Below are 20,183 nucleotides of genomic sequence, written 5' to 3' on the forward strand. Positions count from 1 at the left end.
TTAACAACATAATAGTTTATTGAGTGAATATTCAATATTTGTGACAGTGAATACATAATTAAGTAGAATACAATGGAACATTTTTATTTCATTATAAGAGAACATTTAAGAAAATATCGTAGGGTTTAACAAGATTTAGAAGTATTTGGATTATAACAAGCCTCCCTGTCTCATTAACAAAGATGGTCGAGTACAAAACAAAATTAGTTTCAAACTCCATCTTCAAGGCTGTTAATGACTAACAGACAGACACTAAGGCAAAGTGTGAGCAGAAATCTCTCAACCACACACACATTCAACTCTCTCTCACACACACACACACACACATATAAACGCACCATGCAAGTATGACATAAAAATAATAAAAATACGGCAATAGTAGTGAGTCCACATACTTCTATCAAAGCTACTGCTTCTATTTGTGTTTCTGACAGTTGATTAGTGGCTGGCTTTGTTGTAACCTCGCAGACTGTGAGGTCAAAGGTCAAGGATGGACCAAAACAACAAACAGCAGAGGCGGTACTGTCCTTTCACGATGTGTCATGGAGATCCTTGAAGTGTCACTGAAGCGGCTACATCGCTTCTCTTTATGGATTCACAGAAAAACTTATTTAGAAATAAAAAGGAAAAAAAAAAAAAAAAAAAGACAAAACATGAGGAAACAAGGGCCGATGATGTCAGAGATCATTTCACAGCGCTTGTGAACAAAAATGGCTACAATTCAGATTCACACTTAAAAATGAAAAAGTAGAAGCAGGCAGGCTTCTCTCTCCCCCCCTCCTCTCCCCCACCTCACAACACTTCCTGAAACTCTCTACGCTGTGCTCTCACTGGTCACTTCTGTTTCTGAGCCTGCGAACGGGTTGATCGTGTTGGTCTCCATGGCTTGGTAAACCAGGAAGAGGAAAGCAGCCACGATGGCCAGCAGGAAGAGCTTTATCCACAGAGACACGCTGCGACGCGCCGCTTTGGTCTGACCTGCGGGAGGCGCTGCGGACAGGAGCCTGGAGGAGGTGGAGAAAGAGGAGATGGAGGAGGAGGAGGAGGTAGAGGAGGTGGAGGGGGGCAGGCTGCTGACTCTGTTGAGGGTGCGGCTCTCGGTGTAGGAGCAGGAGTTGCTGCTGGTCTTGGTGGTTTTTGGAGAGAAGTAGTAGTTTTCGTCGTTCCAGAGGTCGCTGGACTTCACCGGGCGACCGGCGGCTCCTCGGATGGGTCGTCGACAGGTGGCGCTAAAAAGAGAGAAGGAGTTCAGTGTCATGTTTTTTTTTCCTAAACACTGACGGCACAGCATCCACATGTTATACAGAGCTGTAACGGGAACATGATTAGCATTGATATGAGATGGTATGAACTGATAACAGTATGGATGTGTGAGGAGAGTCATTGCTGCAACTACAAAAAAATCTCACGTGTAGCAAAAAGTCTCCATCATTATTTTTATTTTAAATCACCTCTTAAAACTAATTCTTATCAATTTTCTTATCAATATTTTATATTCTGCACATTTTAAATGCTTATCTTCATCTCAGTTTTATATAAACAAACTGTAACACTGATAACATTCATATCTTTGTTTGTATTGCATCATTGCTTTGGAAAGAGCTTTAATAAAGTTTATTATCATTATTATAATAAAGCATTACTGATATGATTATAAGAGACTATAAAATAATTGACAGGACACATCCAACTGCAACAACATTAATCATTACCCTTTATGATTTTAAACGTCATAATAAAAAAGTTCATATTGTAAAACATGGTACAGTGTTGGAAGGATGATATAGTTTCACTGTTGACCAGCTGAATGATTAAACTGTAATCACAACCAATAAACTGAGTCAGTCAGCTTGTTTTACAGGTGGAGAGTATGATCAGATGTAATCAACAGTTGGACACGTCATTGCACTGATCAGCAGTTTGATAATTGTGATGTGTGATTTATTATCAGTTGTATGTCCTGTTGTGATGTAAGTGCTGCCGTTAACATGATATAAAGTCAGAGATGTAGAAAGATGATGACTGTGTGGTTCATGTAGTGATGTCAGACTATAAATCTGGAGGTGTGGAGCTGTTGGTTGCATTATGGGATTACTGGCTTGACTCAAATAAATATAATGAAATACCACACATTAGCTGATTACAATATGAAGATGATAGACAATGTCAATATAGAAAGAGTGTATGAAAATACATCTCTAGGTTTGATATTAGACCACAAGATCTGCTGGAAACCTCATATAAGATATGTGTGAGTGAAGCTGGCAAGGAGCGGTGCAATACTAAGAAAAACAAGTAACATTCTGGATGACAAAGCCTCGTTCACTCTATTGTTCACTTGTATTACTGTATCTGAGTTACTGTGTGGAGGTTATACCTATAAAAAGCAACCTACAGCTGTTATGCATACTGCAAATAAGAGCCATAAGGATAACATGGATGAAGAGCTAAAACAAAGTACCAACATGAATCAGTTCAAGAAGATATACATATGATGATTTTGAAGAGGTGTATGCATGAGGAAGGGTTGTGTTAACTGTTGAAGTTTGATCTTATTGACACTGGGTGGATACTTCTTCCTACTCCTTCTTGAACATGTAATATTTAATTTGCGTTGTTTATGAGAATTTGTTTATTGAGGTTGCTGTTTAGGTTTATTGTTTATTTTATTATTATTCTTATTTGGTTTTTATCAGTTTTTTTTATTTTTACATGTTCGGAATAACAAATGTGACGATTTGTTCTGCTTTTATAAATGATCATAAATGTATATATAAAACAAAAACAATTAATAAAACATATAAAACCTTTTTTGAAATGCTGGTCAGACTCTGGTCTTTTTCTACTACTTCACACACTATTAAAAACATGGAAACAGTGATGAGTTAGAGTATTTACCTGATTCCTGTGGGACTGTTGATGTTGTTGGTGAACAGCTCTTTCAGAACATCATTCTCTTCCACTTTGGGGGTTTGGTCGCTGGCTGCGATCTTCTCCACCTGCAGACAAACACAACCAGGTTAGTTAACATCAGTGATTCATGCAGGATACATCTCACCAGCTTCAGCAAGCTTCACACTTCTTGTTCCAAAAAGGACTTTTAATGGATTCTGGTGTGAAGGCAAAGAGTTCACCATGACCCCACTATAATCACCTGCAGGTGCATGTTTGGACCAGCAGAGGGCCCCCGCCTGACACTGGACACCTCTCACCATGTGACCACTTCAAACAAAAAGGCTGGGTCAACCACCATGTTTACTATTGAACCACCTTGTGAGTGTGACAGAACACAGTCTCTGCCCTGTGAACACTGCACAGGTAGAATCTACCTGTCTGACTAGCTGTTGCTTGGACAGAGCGGACGTGCAGCTGGGCGTCTTCACGGGGCTGCACGTGGACAGGAAGCTGGAGATTTTCTGCTGCCTCCTTTTATGCAGCGGGACATCTGGAGGGACACGCTCCTCCTGCTCCCAAACAATGTGTGTGATTGTGAATTTGAACCGACCGACAGTTCAGCTGTCACACAACTGTCCCCCTGCACAAAACCCTCAGCAGCTGCACACGTGCAAACACACAACTGACACATTCATCATTAACAGCCATACACTGAAATATAGGATGTGACGGTTTTTACCCTTCATGTTTCACCACCACCGGCTGAAAATAACACCATTCAGTCAACAAAGTGTGGAGGGAAAAAAAAGAAGAAGAAAAAAAAAAGGTGTTGCCACCAGACGTATGAGCTGAGCTGTACCCCTGCTGCAGAGCCACCGCCAGACTGACATCCAAACTGCTCTGACACAGACCAGTGGGACTCCTGGTTCTTAATGGGTGAGATGTTACACATTGGGCTAAACGTCACTGGGTCAATTTTGGTGAGTTGAACCAAAGGAGATGAAGGCCTGGATGGCTTGGCAGCCAGCTGTGGACTGTGCTCTTCAGGCAGGCTCTTTGACTTGTAGAAAGCAGACTGGTTTATTAGAGAATACAAAATCAGAAATACACTAAAATGAGGCAAAACAAGGTACTATTACAATCAATATACAGGATATAAATGTGTTCACAGATTAATTCTAGTGTGACACAAATAAACGCACCCTAGCTGCTGGTCTCAGAGGTGTGACACAGTGTTCTACTGCTGGCTCGGGTTCCTGAGATACTCACAGAAACACACACACACAATGAAATCACAATTCAAACTGAAATATGATACCCTGTCTACACAGCCCACACTCACGCTGCATATGTCAGTGTAGTTTTCCATCTCACATGCATCTGATAGAACGGATTTGCTTCAGTGTTTTATCAAAGCAGTCGTCTACATTGGTCACGCAAATGCAGCAATGATGCTCCAATCTCACAGTGACCCTAATACCTGAATTAAGCTAATAGCAAAAAATAAAATCTAGATTTTTTTCAAGCCTGGTGATGATTTATGATTGTAATCTATTTATTTTTTCCTGCAAAATGCTGGAAAACATATTTGTTAGGACATCATGTGCAAGACAGTTTAGCAAAAACATTTAAAGACCTACACCACTCGCAAGGCTGTCATTGTTATGCATTTTTAAAACAAACTACAGCTTATCCTAAACAGCTGTGGAATGTTGGTACCAGATGCTTCAACTATGTTGAGCATAGTCATCCAGTCTAACTGTTGTCATATTGTTGGCTTCATCAACAAACAAAGCTCAAAATGAGTTTACAGCTGCAAATAAACAAAGCAGAACAAAAAAACTGTATCTAATGTCACACTGTGCCAGATTTGCTTTATAAGGTCATTATGAAACATATCCAGCAGATTTGAGCATCGCTCATTTTTTAAGGTTCAAGTCTATTTTTTTTGGACTGAGGTGTGTAAGTGTAGCATTGTGCTGCTCACCGCTTATAGTGTGTGGCCAGTGTAGACAAGGTGACTGCAAAACTGTGATGTTGAGTGAACAGACCTCGTCATAGACATTCAACAGTTATTTGAGAGCAGTTCATCTATTGTGGACATGCAAAATCTGAATGTGTGCAAAACATATTGCTGCTCAGACAGATGATGCAACGACACAAAGCTAACCTCGAGTAGAGCGGTGTTGAGAAGAGCGGCTGGCCTGTGAGGAGAATCCTTGCTAGATTTGGGAGGATGCAGCCTCATTTCTTCCTCATGAAGCTACAGGTTTTAAACAGAAGGTTTGGTTGGGCAGAACATTTTTTTTAGGATTCTAATAATTAACTGAACTTCCAGCTCAAACCACAGCAGCCACTGACTGACTGTATCCACAAGTCAAAGCTGGTTAAGACCCCAGTATGCTTCATGCTTGTCAGGCATCTGAAACTCCTTTCTGATGGCGGGTTAGGGGGGGAACTGTGGCTGACAATGTGTGTAACTTCAACGGTCACACTCACTCTACACACTGATTGGCCAGGTGGGGTTGTTACTTCTCTCTCAATTTTCATATACAAATGAGTGCAACAATGTGAATGTCTCCAAGGAGAGACTGTCTAAACATTGGCACTGTTTGTATGATCCAATTTTTAGCCTCATTTGTGACTGCAGCACTGTGTATGTTACTGTGTGGATTCAGTCACAGTGTTCCAAGTGCAAATATTTAGGGAAAGTTAAAATGTTACCCATCACCCAGCAGCAAGTTGTGTAATCTCACATATGTCTACGTTCTGCCAGGAAAAATAAGAAGTTTGCCCTGAGCAAAAACCAGCGTTTAAGATTAGAGCTGCAACGATTAGTCGATCGACAGAAACTGTCAACTATTCTGATACTTTCAATTGTTTGGAGTCATTTTTCTAAGAAAGAAAATGTCCAAATTCTCTGATTGGATATTTTCTGGTTTCTTCAGTCCTCTATGACAGTAAACTGAATATCTCTGGGTTGTGGACAAAACAAAACATTTAAGGACATCACCTCGGGCTTTTTGACATAGTCTGTGGAAATATGATTTAAATGATGGTGTCGTCATCAAACATTTGATCTTTCTGGATAAACTGGGGGATCACGACAATACCTTTGAACATAGAGCCTGCTGTTAAAGTGTTTTGACTCTTCCCCTGAGGTTTGAGTAGAGAATGCTACTGAATCATGGAGTCGTGTAGTGTAGTAGTCAGAGTGCTGAGGTCAGGAATGGAGCTATCCATCATGTTGAAACTATAAAGACACACTTATTGGAGAGGTTGAAGTGACAGTGGAATGGATTGTATATGTTAGTTCATTTGAAGCATACAGAGGCCTTTAGTCTTGAGGACTAATTTCACTTTACTGTTTGACAAGGAACATTGTCACCACACAGGCGATTCCATCTGACTTAACCCTCAAGCTCAGTTCACTGTATTGGTTTCAGTCTGTCAATGCTTGATAGGAATTTAGCTGGATTTGAATCAATGTAAGTGATAGTCAGAGCTGAGACGTGAGACGCTACGGCCTACATCTTCCTGAATAAGTGAGGGCACCTTCAGGCGGGGGCTCCCAAGAGCTCTGCAGACATTCTCTGGTTGGTCGAGCCTGGGTTTGCTGACCACACTCCTCTCTCTCACACTACGGGTCAGAGATTCTCCTGCTGGACTCTGAGGCAGCTGTGTCAGTGAGTGAAACAAACTTGGTGTGATTTTTACTGAATGGTACAGTTGAGTGACTCAGGAAAATAAATAAGCTAAAACACTAAAACAGCCCATGTGATAGTTCTTGATCATAAAGAAGCAAGTGACTCATTTGTGACCATCAGCTTTGTCTACGATATACATATCTGCATACACATGCCCCACCCTTAGGTGCAGTTTGTGACAAGATAACAGGAGACTGCATATCCCTGTATCTCCTCAACAGATCAGCAACAGATCAGGGAGTCCATGCAGTATCAAGTGAGTGAGCAGCCCAGAGCTACCTGAGCAGGTCTGGACGAGGTGGAGGGTGGTTCAGCCCGAGCTGGATGCTCCAGCCTGTGGTGAACTTCTCTGTTAGACTCCAACTGAACCTGATCTGTCAATACAAACCTGAGATCCTCAGGCACTATCTGCTGGGAGAGAAACACTGCATGATCAGGACAGAAAGTGACAATTACACAGAGAGAGAGGACAGGGAAGAAGAAGGGAAATGAGGGGTTGAAATAAGCTGAGATGGACAGTGACAATAAAAAGCTGGAAAATAAACTCAAGTTCAGTTTTTTGACAGTTTTGATTGAACTGGATTGCTTTGAGGAAACTGATCTTTGCAGTCAGTTTGAACCTGATTAGTAAATTGTTGGCTTGAAATTAAAAAAGTGCCTCAGGCTGGGTTTCACTCCTTTATAGCTCTTGCACAGTGAAACACTGAATGTTGACTTCTCATCCAAAGGAAATTTATTAGGTGGCTGGATTGGAATGAAACTCTAACAAGTGCAGACATGATCTCTGTAAAGCAACACAATGACTAAATGAGTAGTATGTAATAAAGATTGGATATTAATACAGGGCTGTGTATGTTTCCTACAAAAAACAAGTCATGATCAAGTCATACAGTCTAAAATTAGAAAGAACTATCTGAGACTACAAACCTGACCAGACACTCAGCACCAACTTTCTATAGTTAGGGCTTTTGATACTCTGTGCACCAGGCACATTTCAGGGTGTACCAAAGACATCATGAGGTTTGATACCCATCTCTACAAACAGGTCATACTCTCCTGCAGTCTGAACATATTTATCAGTGTTGAGGAATAGACAGAAGTGTTAAGCTGTTTGTCAGATGTTCTGCAGCATCTGAAACTCCACCCCTCTACACCTTTCTGATGTCACAATTTGGGGAACTGTGTCTGACAATTTCTGGACCTTTCTGGAACCAACAATCTGACATCTTGATGCAGTGATTGGTCAGGTGGGTTTGAACGTCGCTTTTTGTTCCAGGTCTTAAGAGGAATAAACGTGTAGATACATCTTGGAGAAGGATTCATAAAAAGTTAAATCAGCCACATATGAGCATGATTATCTACTAGAGCAGTCATGTGTAATGTAAATGTAGACAGTGTTTAACAGGGATACCTGAGCAGCCATGCATGGTTCTTCTATGGAAACTATACAATGGTATTCAAGGACAATATTTCAACTACACAACCATCTGAAAGCATGTGTTCATCTAATCATAGCGTAAAGCAAAGGTCAGAGTGGTCTACATAGTTTTTTTTCTTATGTAATTATATAACTCTACTGCAGTTGTGCTAAGTGACATTAAAAAACACTACTAGTGTAGGTTAACCATATGTCTATGTGGGGCAGACACTCATATTTGGACAAACATATTTTAATAGATATATTCTCTTGCACTGTGGGCAACTTTCCAACAGTTAGAACAGACATGGAAGAATGATGCAGAACAGAAGAAGCTGCATGTGCCAAACAGCCCTTTGAAGCCAGGTGTAGTGCAGGTGGACAAAGATTCCTGACTAGAGGAGAAAGTTTCCTTCTGTGTTCTTATCAGACACTCTGGGCCAGGTTTACTGTAGCTTCTGCCCCAGTTTTTCAGGTGCAGATGTGACGTATTCAATCCCAAACACACTCAGGCTGGAGTCTCTCTCTCCACACTGCATATGTATGGAAGGGAGGACTGTGACATGTATGCTGCTGGATTTACTAACATCACTTCTGTAAGAAAAGTTCTTATCTCAGTAAATCTGACCCTCAGTGTACAGTGGGTGTGGAAGTGTTCACCAGTGGGTTTAATTAGTAATGACAGTGTTCACCGTTCTATGGGATAACCTCCTGGATCTGCGCTTTACTATCAGGACAGGGTCTTCATCATCATCATCTTCCTCATCCATCAACTGCTCTCTCTACACACACACACACACACACACACACACACACACACACACACATACACGGTATGCGCATACCAGTAGACAATGAAAATACCTTAGTTTGACTTATAGCCCTAAATGTGCACTACTGATGTGAAACACATACCAGGAGCACTGACAACACCAACTGAATGACGACTTCATGTTCTAGCAAAATGTAGCATAAACAGAACATTATATTGAACAAGCAGCAAAAGTCTTCTTCTGAACTGAAGGTCTTGATGGAGTATCTAACCATGTTTGCACTGTGCACACAGCAGGAGGAAGAAAGAACATGAAATTCATATAAGAAAAGGAACTAAAATACGTGACTTTCTTTAACGAGAGGAGAGGGAAAATGAACTGACTGCTACACTACAGGCCAGATGTTTCATTACCATAACTTCTTCTGATTGGATCAATGTGAACATTGGAATATCTACAACTGCACAGAGTTACAATGTGTGAGGGGTCGCTGGTTCTGTATTCTCATTTCAGATATTTATTTAAACGAGCTCTTCAATATTAGTGAACATAGAAACTCAGGACTCTCCTGGATGATGTAACCATCCTACAGGTTTATATTCTGACCAGCAGTTTACATTACTCACACTTCCTTTCCATGCCTTTTGCTGCTGTTGCTGTGGAGAAGAAGCTATGTGCGTGAATCGGATCGTAATGAATTTAAAAGTTGTAGTTGCTGAATTCACTCGGAAGTGACCCAGAAACTAAAAGCAAACAGAGATTGTAAAAATCAGGTTTCTCAACACCGTAATCTTTAGCTTCTGCCCTCAGAGACGAACGTGACCGAATTTTAAGCTCGGTGATTAGCTAATTCTTGCTGAAATGCACATTGGGAGTTGTAGTTATCCTCTGCCCCCAAATTGTCCACAGTCTAACTAATAAAGCAGATACGTTCTAACAGTTGTTCATCTTTTGTACCGATGATTTAACCAGGAGAGTTTCATGTCCATCCAAACCATACAAGAGCTCAGACTGTACGTCATTAACACTGTCTATGAGAAACATGCACACTGTATAGATTACATAATGCTGCCACTGCTTTACTGGAAACTTCATCAAAAAAGAACCAAAACAAACAAAAAAAAACTAGGAGAGAACCACCTACACTTACACACACACCCCTGGGGACTACTTGCCTAACACACACACACACACACACACACACACACACACACACACACACACACACACACACACACACACACACACACACACACACACACACACACACACACACACACACAGCACTCCAGCCCCTCCTGCACAGCTCATATCAGATTATTGTTGGCGGTCCACTGGTTCCCACGTGCCTCTCATTCCTGGAGGCCTCGGCTCACCAGGTGCACGTTCACCGTGCGGACAGCAGGAGGAGCTGCTCAGTCACATTCACTGCTGGATTCCACCCTACACACATGGGAAATCAGTTCACTCTGCTATTTCCTAAAAGAGGCCATACTTTGATAACATTTTGTACTGATTTTATAGCGCACAAACTAATAGAGCGGGTGAAGGTTGAAACAGGATAAAAGGAGCAGATTTTTAAAGGAGTAGGTCGTCCAAGTTTTAATGATTACAATAACTTTGAAACATGGAACGCCAATTATCAGAGGGGAAAAAAAACAAAATAAAAGGGATGGAAATGAGGAGCAGACGTCGAGGGGTTTGGAGGGTTGAAGAGAAAGATCGGCGTGTGAAGGAGTCCGGGTATCCGACATGGCATGGCAGCAGCTAATCCGCATCATGTGCTTCCAGTCTGACATACAGCGAGCAGCACACGGACGCTCAACCTGCATGGCTCGCGCTGAGCTGGGTGTGACTGCACTCCAATAAAATAGAAAAAAAAAGCCGCTTCCTTCTGCCTGTGTCAAGAGGAAGCTGTATAATTAAATCCAGCTGCAGGGTATCCCATCCTACCTGCTTCAGTGTGTCGCTCGCACCAGAAAAACACATCTAAATGTTTTACATTATCTGGCTTTCTTTGTGAGTTTTCATCCATTTATTAAACTAAAGACAACTAAAGAAACCGTTGGCAGAGATTCACACATGCTGCCGTCACCATTAGGACTCAATAAGACAAAGAGAATCTATGTTGTCTGCTGTAATAACAGAGTATGCAGTGCAGGAATGTGGTTAATTAAGTGGAAACCAACAGGATAAGACTGCTCCTCAAGTCACATAGCAGCTGCTCTTTTCAACATTCACCCATCAAGCTCTCCTCCAATCACAGCGTGCGTTTGCAAATAACTGTGGTTTCAAAGTTCTGATGGTAGAAAAGAAGAACATCTTCATTCAAAATACGCTCTTGCTGAGAAAGACCACAGCTCACCTCCACAGCTGTCGTCAAGAAGATAAAGCGTTGATGCCTTTTTTAGTTCTGATCTGTTTCACGCTGACTTATTATAACGTGAGCTCATACAGACTGACAGGTAGGGAATTCATTGCACGGTTTTGGTGATATCATCCTGAATCATCAGCAGTACAACAACCCAGAGGGAAATCTGATCCTGGCAGCTGACAGCGGGTCATGCAGCACCGTGCAGCACATAGAAACATGTGTTGTCGCTACGTTTCTCTCTGTTTTCAAAGAGAAACTACCAAAATCCACAACACAACACATTTCTGCTTTAAACGTTTTGCATTTTGTGATTGATGGAGACGATCTTCACACATAGGACAGGTTAGCATAGTTACTAAATGATGTTTGCAATATTACTTAGATTGCTAAAGAGATTTATGACGACTCACACAAACACCAGATGGACCCAACATATGACTTGATGCTAAAATCATAACTTACTTTGCTTTCACACAACATCCAAACTAGGACTGCAACTAACTATTCATTTAATTATAGATTCATCTGCAGATTATTTTCTTTGGCTATTAAATTAAAAATTAGTGATCACACACTATTTTTTTTGTATTTTTGCTTCAAAAAATGAAATGAAAATGAAAAATGATCGATTATCAAAATAATTGCAGATTCATTTTGTGTTAATGGTTGCAGTTCTAATCCAATTCAAACCCCCGAAGAACTGAAGCCAGACCATTCCAGACCCAGACCCTCCTTTCCAACTGGTCTCGGTCCAGTCTTTTAGTCCCAGTTTGATTGACAGCTTCCACAGAAGCCTAAACTTTATACCTAACATATCAGGTAAGGTATAAAAAACAAGCAGGCGTATGTTTTGAGCGTTTTTAAAGACACATGGGTAAGAATTAGGAAACAGTGTTTGTGCTATTGAAGATATTATCAAATAATACTGTTCTCTGACAGACGCTGGCCTATCTGATAATAGTGGATCTCAGATTACTGTAGTACAGAAAAAAACATTCAAAAGTGGCAAACTGCAAACGGCCCATGCTGCAAACATTAGAGCTTGCTTTCAAGCACAAGGCTTCCAAACCCTGTCATTTCACCAGGAAATACACAGCTCCCATACATTCTGCTTTATAGTTAGCCGGGGACATAAATGACACCCTGTCAACATCCAAACTACTGCTATCAGAGAGCGAGGCTGCTGCTGCTGCTTGTCTCCTGCACAGATCTGCATCAACACATCTCACCTTCTCTGACCCCATCAAATCTGCAGAGAAGTTACATTTCACATAACCACAAAAGATATTGCGATCACTATCATCACACGTAGCGTATAAGATAAGAAACCTTTCCATCAAACGCTCTTCCACATGGGAAAGGCTTTCACTGAGCGACCGGGTTTGAGGACTGACTCACCGTGTTGTGCTGGCTGCTGCGGGTGCGGGTGGTGACGGGAGTCTTCCCTCGGCTCCTCACTGGCCTCTCCACCACCACCGGAGCCGGTTCAGGTTCTGCCACGGGTTCTGGTTCTGGTGCTGCTGTCACCTCTGAGCAGACAGAGAACGACAATACAGTATGTACATGAGCGCCGGCCGGGCTCCGAGGTGTAGCACATGCTTTTGTTTTCATTATTTACACTCACATCGTCAGTTTCAGCTCATCTCTGAACAGTGAAAATCTAACTTGCAGAGACTTGAAGCTACATTTTTGTTTTCAAAGATGCACTGTCTCTCTGTGTTGCAGGCAGTGACAGTCTGACTTGTCGGTGCGGTTCTTTTCACGGAAAAAACACTTCAGTCTTTTAGGTTTACTTTGACACATAGCTGGTTGAATATAAACACATTTTAAAGTGCATATTTTAGCTAATCATATCACTAGCATACACTATTCCTGTGCATATAATCAGTATGGATGTTGTGTTCTGATGGACTGCTCTTACCGTCCTCCTTGTCACTGTACAGGTCTGATTCGGAGTTGCCGTTGTGGTTGACTTGAATCTCCGTGACGACCAGCAGCGGCTTCGCTGGCTGTGCAGGACCGTCATCCAGCAGCTTCTGCAGTTTCTTCTCGTACAGCTTTCGGGTGGATGCTGGAGGACGAGCGGCAGGGGGGAGGAATTTAATTAAAGCTGCACAGAAGGTCTTGGCATGTTAGAGGAAAACTGCACGATAAATATAGAAATATGCAACTAGTAATTATTTTCATTATCCGTCTGTCAATTATTATTTTGAAAAATGTCAAGTTGAGGTCTTCAGATTCTTTGGTTTATGCAACCAACAGTCCAAAACACAAAGATATTTCTATTACTATTATTTATATATATATATATATAAACAAAGAAAAACAGCAAATCCTCACATTTAAGAAGCTGACAAGTGGCTGAATTGATTAATTATCAAAATATTTGCAGATTAATCAACTACTGGTGTCTGACAGACCTGTGATTTCCTACATCTTTCATCCAACCAACAGTCCAAAATCCCAAAACATAAAATAAGCTGCAAACTCTCACACCAGTTTAACTCTAATGTGTTGGGCTGGGTGGTGGTTCAGTACAATTGTATAATGAAGGATGTTGTTGTTTACAATCATCAGTGTTGCATCTGTTACAGCTGGTCTGTAGTGGCTGTGCAACAAAAGCAGCACAACAGCTGCAGTCCACTCTCACAGTGCACTCTGCATCTGTTTATCCACACATCCACTCAGCCCGATACACAGTCATGTTCACGTTTAAGAGAAAACACGGCTGGTGTAGCCAGCTGTATTATCTCCAGTGGTAGTGTGTGTGTGTGTGTGTTGTCAGACAGACGGGTGGAAGGCCAGCTGACACTCATCAGGTGGAGACAGACTGTTGAGACTGTGGGGAGTTCTACAGTAAGCAGAAAAGCAGCATGTAGTTAGTCTGTATAATGTGCAACTTATTTCAGCACCAGGGAACTGTCAACAACATGAGAACAGCTGGTCCACCTTAAAAGATCAGTCCGCCTTAAGTGAGCCCGGTCAGGTTGTTGCTAACCTTGGGGGACCTTACAGAGCCGCTGGTGCACTATTTGCTTTGTTGCACTCCAGCAGCAGCTCAGTGTGTGTTTAGGAGTCACCAGACTCACTCACTGAAGGACATAGCCTAACTCACATGCTACAGTGATGGAATCTGGGAAACGTAGTCCAATAGCAAGCAAAGGTATCAGGATGAAGGAAACTTTTAACTTTCTTTTCCAAAATTCCCACTTAGTTTAGTATATACACAACGGTTCAGAGCACTGAGCAGGATATATAAGGGGGACATGAACTAAACATAATTTATTTAGAAATAGCTTATTGAGGGGGCAACTTCATGTTTTTCAGAAGTCCAGCTCCAAACAGTTACAACCAGCTGCAGCCAAAGAACCAAATAGATGCTTTTTGTTTCTTGAGACTTCAAGAACATACACTTACACTTGGCTTCACCAGCTTTACAGCAGAAATGACTAAAAAGTGCGGGTGTGTCCCTGCAGCAAAGTTGTAGAGTGTGATATGAGCACTGATGCACCAGCAGCAGCGGTGGTGGTGACAGACCTCTGGAAGCTCTTTGACTTGACTTGTGTGGAAGCCTGCATACCACAAACCTTCAGCCAAAAAGGAGGAAATACTTCACATACCTTAACTAACCTCGACTGCAGAGAGTCAGACGTTTATTACTAACTTTAGTTTCATTAAATCATTTCATCAGGGATGCCATGGTGAGAAAATATTTCCCACCAGTTCATAAAGCTGTGACAACACCAGTGTTACCGGTTACACCAGACAAGATAAGATATATACGTCCATGACGCTCATCAGTAGAGAGCTTCCTTTCATCTTTAATGTTTTTACTTTCGATCTTCCCCTTAAAACAGTTAGTGACGTTGGCTTCAGGCTGCTGGTCAATATACTCAATACTTCACTCTAAAAGCATTCCAAACAACAAGCTGGAATCACTTGGGCGTGTTTTTTATTTAAAAAATGAGCCGAACAGCTCAAATTATTTCATAGTTATCAACTGATTGTTCCAGCTCTAAGCTCCTCATGGCGTGCTATTCACCAACATGTCAAAGCCACTTGTGAATTCCATCACCTGTGTGGAGTGAGTAGCACCGACACAACACATCCCTCCGCATGTGTGTGTGTGTGTGTGTGTGCGTGTGCGTGTGTGGACTCACCGACAATGGGCCCTACGTCCACCCCGTGCTTGAACAGCTCGTCCCTCAGGCCCTCGTCGCTCAGCAGAGTCACGTCCAGCTCATCTGGCCGAACCTTGTCTGTTTTCCTGGTGGCTTTCTGTGAAAAAAGGGAGGACAAGGCAGCTCGGGTTGGTAATGAAGCGGTAAAAGTCGACTCCTGCCCTTGTAGGTCAGGGAAGGTCATGGGTTTATTTTTTCAGTCCTGAGGCTGTGTAAATCAGCACATAATGACATCAAAGAGTGACTGGTGTGCTGCCTGCTGAAGTTAAAACAATGTTCTCATGTCAAACTCTCTGCACTTGCTTACACAGGTCCAACAGAACCTTTCTGTCCACCTCTGAGGCTTTTTGTCTTCCCGGGGATGTTGGAATGATGCCAATTTCAAGCAATGTGGAAAAAAAAACAAAACAGCCAGGGACACAACAGCTGCTCAGTTCACACTCAAGTCCAAACTATCCCACCCTGCCCACCGTTTCACCTCCAAACACCCTCCTGTGAACTTCTGCTTTAGTCGACTAACTTCAAACAGAGGAAAAGTGTTTGTGGAGCATCCGGATAGTTACAGAAACCTGTTTATCAGGTTGGTCGTTATACAGCAGATTACTATCAATGAGCATCACTGACTGGCTGCTTAGAAAAATGTGGGAAAAAAAGTGAGTGGATTCAACATTGAGAAAAAAAAAAAAAAAAATTCCACAACCGCTTCATCACATGCATGACCTATGAGGAGATATGCGGAGGCACATGTCTCATACACACGCACGCTTACAAATCACGCACGGGTGACTATCTCGAGAAGATTCCTTCAATTTCCTACTAGAGAGAGAGACAGGGAGAGAGACAGAGAGAGAGAGAGAGAGACAGAGAGAGAGAGAGGGGATGAAAAAGATGCTGCAGGCGTTTGATGACTGATAGTAAACAAACCTGCTGGGATGAAGCCGTCCCCTCACACACCAGCCTACAGGAAATTACACTGTGTTTGAAGCCAGCGGCCTCTTCTCCTCGGATCACAGCCAAAAAGGAGGCTCTGAGTAGATAAAGCATGCATGCATGTAATGTTTCGCTGGAGCACAATGTGAGCATACCGCTGTGGGATGCAAATGTATGAAACATCTTATGTCTACATTGAAGAAAACAAACATCAGGTCAGCGTACAGCTGTGTGAACTCCTTTGTTTGTGTGCCGGTGTAGTGGCAACGTGAGAGCACAACCGGCCAATCAGAACAGAGTATGTAAATTAGGAGCTTAAAAAAACAGAATCGTCCGCTAGCTCCGACGCCGTCTGCCTCTTTCAGTCTGTGAGGGAGTGAAGTGTCCTCTCATTGGTGGAAGGCTTTTATTGTGAAGCGGCTGCAGGTGGTGTTAAGCTAGCGTTAGCACCTACGTCGTTTCCACCTGCTGTCTGCGTGGTGTTTCACGGGGTTCTAACCTCCAAATATGGCTCCAGCAGTCACCCTGCGACACCACACCCACCGGTACGGCTTAAGATTATGTGGCGACTGAAGAATGTGGCATTTGGACTTCATTTCCTTCAGAATGTGGCCTCACATTGACAATTCCCTCTGGGACCATACGTTCACTCCACACAAGCTAACGCTGCTCACTGATTCCAGCAGAAGGTGAGCTGAGGTTACACAATAGTTTTGCTTTTATTTTCTAGGCACACAGACTATAATACACACACACACACACACAGTTGAAAATATTAGAGATATTATTCCCCGAGTCACTGCCTCTTCTCTCTTTATTTAAAACACATCTAAACAAATATTATTCTGTTCTCTCACGCTGAAATATTTAACACATTCTGAGTATGGCTGACACTCTGTTGTTGAAGCCTGCAGTAAGGACAAATATTACCATTATTGTGTTTGTAGCTCTTTCACTGGTGCACATTTAATGAAAGTGACATTAAAATAAAGCACTCCACCGATCAAGCATTAGTTTGTATTCAGATCATATCAGGCAGTGAATGGATGTAGTGCTTTAGCCTGCAGCGGTGCAGCACCGGCCTGCAATGAGAGATTTAATCCAGAATCAACTTCTGGAGAAACTCAACCCGACGTCAAGCTGAGGTGGCCAATCACAGCCAGCGATCAGACTGATGGGAGCTGTACACTCTGCCATGAAGGAGGACAAAGACGTTACTAGGAGGAGAGGAGGACATTTCTCTTCGTTTGATAACGTTAAAAGTAAAGTTAGACTTTGCTGTCGGCTTTCCGACTCGTTTTCAAAAAGACGAGAGAAAAAAAAAAAGAGAGAGAGCAGCTCTGGTGGAGCGAGCTAGAGAGTGAATGAAGAGAGGGAGCAGTGGTAGCCAGCAACCTGGTGAATCAGATCAATAAAATGTTATTTTCTGATTGTTTCACAGCGGTTACGTTCTGGAGCGCAAATAAACACGCCCACACCCCTCCGCTCAACCTTGCAGCGGAGCGCCACAGCGCCTGATTCAGTCTGAACGCGGCCTGACGCTCCTGTAACAACGTCTGACTCAGACGGACAGTTTTTTTTTTAAAGAAAAGGATTGAAATTGATACAGCATTATTCCACACCTTGTCAAAAGCTGTGCCTACATTACCCACGATGCAACCCGACTCGATTCACTCGACCGTACAGATCGGGGTGTGTGCCAGTATGCTAGTTGTAGCCTAACCTCACTCAGCCCCCAACCCACGCTGACTCAAGTGACATCACTTGAGGTCATTTATCTGACTTTGCACACCTCCCTCTGGAGACTTTAAACTACTTTTTCCACATACTGCAACAGTACTCCCCAATACACGTTATATGGAAAATTCCCCTTTAAAAAGTATCCAGTTAATGTATTTGTGAAAACGTGCAGCTTCTTCTGGTGCACACAAACACATGTAGATGTAATAAGCAAACAGTGTGCTCTTAGTGGGTGAGGCAGTGCATGTCTGTGGAATGTATGCATACAGAAACAGATGTAGTGACAATGAGAAGCATATTACAGCCTGCAGCTAGCTGTTGTGATGTCAGTACAGACTCTCTGCTGTTAAGACTGAGCTGAAGCAGAGTGTGTGAAGGTGGAGCAGCACCTTCCCACAAAAACACCAAACTAAAAAACTGCTTATTGGGATTCTTTGCTTCACCGCATAAAAAAGGTCTCAAAGTGACCGTGAGCTTTAAATGAACATCTGGGACTCAGAGACTCTGCTGCAGCTCATTCAGCTGGCGGCAAATCAACGGAAAATGTGAGGAATGCAAAGAGACGATATGCTCGACTTCAGCGGTGAGGTGCTGCCGTGGTTCACAGCATGTAATAAATGAGAGAGAGAGAGAGAGAGAGAGAGAGAGAGACAGAGAGAGAGAGGTTGTCTTACTATGCGTCTGGCCTTCAGCGGGCCCTGGGCAGGGTTTGGTCTGGATGTGAGCCAGGCTGTTTCATAATCACAGCGGTCTGAGCGAGGAGCGCGGGAGAAGAGGAGGAGGAGGAGGAGGAGGAAGAGGAAGAGGAGGGCAGACCACACCCTGGCCTTTAAAGGCATAACTGAGCCCTGAGCTCACGGCTCTGTGGAGTAAACTCACTACGAAACGCTGTCACACTTTCCTTTACAACTGCTTACTAAAGCAGAGTAGTGTGAGGCTGAGACATGCCAGGACGTGTGGCTGATGATGTAACTCTCCACTCGCTGGAGACGCTTTTTTGTTTTCTTGTTTTGCCTGGCTGAGTAACAACGGAGTATGTGTGTGGTCGGCCGTTATTTACTCTGCTAGGTGTTTATTCTTCTAACTGTACCGCTAATTCTCCTAAATCTCATCAACACAGCTGTGTAAAAAAAGAGCGAAAACTCTCCAAGCACGACAGAAAGTATTTGAGCCTTAAAGGTTTTCTTTGAAAAGCCTCGGAGACTTCAGCAAACTATTTCAACAATGTGAGGAATGTGTTTCTGTGCTGCGCACCCACCTCCAGCTTTTACCTGCACACTATAATCAGTCAGACATGTGAGTTTCACAAGACAAACAAGCTCAACGCTACAAGACCACAGAACCGTAAGCACACACTAATTACACACGAGCTGCGTCTTTCCACAAGCTTGACTTTTCTCCACACACACACACACACACACACACACACACACACACAGACACGTGGTGACAGTCTAACCACGGATTCCTTTTCCTGAGAAAAGTATTTCCTCAATGAAGAAGCCAAACCCAATAAGATAACAGCAGCAGCCGTTCAGCCCTGACTGCTGCGTGAGGTTCAAACACACTGCTATCACCTTACATCACAATGAGCACAAGTTCATCACTCTGACTTTACAAATGGTTGGTTTGTTTGTTTACTCACATGGCACGGCTGCTGGCAATTTGTCTTCCACATACAAGAAGTATAAAGGACTGGTCAACAGTAGCTGAACCTGAAGGTTTTTCCTTAGCTAGTGGAATATGTACTTGGCTAACACCTTAGTGACTTCTGGGTGATGAAGTCCTTCAAACTGAATGAAACAGTTACCTCTGGTTCATAAGGAAACAAGTCATATTTAGGTCAATTTATGATTATCTGGAATAACTAAAGGGCAGGTTCACAATGTTTCAAGTCTTAAACCAGCAGTCAGGTGTTCATATGAACAGTGAGAGAGGTTTTCCTGCCTGTAATCATTCCTCCTGTTCATACTGGATATTAAAAGATCCTTCAAATGTGCTTTCAATATAAGTGATGGAGCCACACAGTCATTTAAAAGTCTCTGTGAAGCTTCTATGAGTCTTCAGCAGTCTGAGTTAGTCATATCAAGTGGATATCTGACACATTTACAGTCTTTTTAGCATCAAATTCCCTCTTTGTGTTTCCTCAGACAGTGTTGAGCTGCA

At 42.6% G+C, this 20,183-nt stretch overlaps 1 protein-coding gene across 9 annotated transcripts in view; it reads right to left on the minus strand.

Moving 5' to 3' along the window:
• tmpoa (thymopoietin a) overlaps window positions 1-20,183 on the minus strand; it is a 25,867-nt gene continuing 5,684 nt past the window's right edge. The window contains exons 2-14 of one of the 9 annotated variants that reach the window (XM_044342845.1): window positions 15,327-15,444; window positions 13,088-13,237; window positions 12,565-12,695; window positions 8,712-8,801; window positions 6,882-7,010; window positions 6,451-6,573; window positions 5,066-5,158; window positions 4,098-4,151; window positions 3,755-3,970; window positions 3,330-3,464; window positions 3,155-3,222; window positions 2,899-2,999; window positions 1,140-1,229 (exon numbers count right to left, since the gene is read on the minus strand). In XM_044342845.1, the coding sequence (XP_044198780.1) occupies window positions 2,942-2,999; window positions 3,155-3,222; window positions 3,330-3,464; window positions 3,755-3,970; window positions 4,098-4,151; window positions 5,066-5,158; window positions 6,451-6,573; window positions 6,882-7,010; window positions 8,712-8,801; window positions 12,565-12,695; window positions 13,088-13,237; window positions 15,327-15,444 (1,365 nt within the window). In that variant the 3' untranslated portion in view covers window positions 1,140-1,229; window positions 2,899-2,941. Of the gene's footprint in view, window positions 1,230-2,898; window positions 3,000-3,154; window positions 3,223-3,329; window positions 3,465-3,754; window positions 3,971-4,097; window positions 4,152-5,065; window positions 5,159-6,450; window positions 6,574-6,881; window positions 7,011-8,711; window positions 8,802-12,564; window positions 12,696-13,087; window positions 13,238-15,326; window positions 15,445-20,183 lie in introns of all 9 variants that reach the window. The other 8 variants (XM_044342840.1, XM_044342841.1, XM_044342842.1 and 5 more) reach the window with 8 other exon arrangements.

The sequence above is a fragment of the Thunnus albacares genome, chromosome 23 (genome assembly GCF_914725855.1).
Source record: "Thunnus albacares chromosome 23, fThuAlb1.1, whole genome shotgun sequence".
Lineage (NCBI taxonomy): Eukaryota > Metazoa > Chordata > Actinopteri > Scombriformes > Scombridae > Thunnus > Thunnus albacares.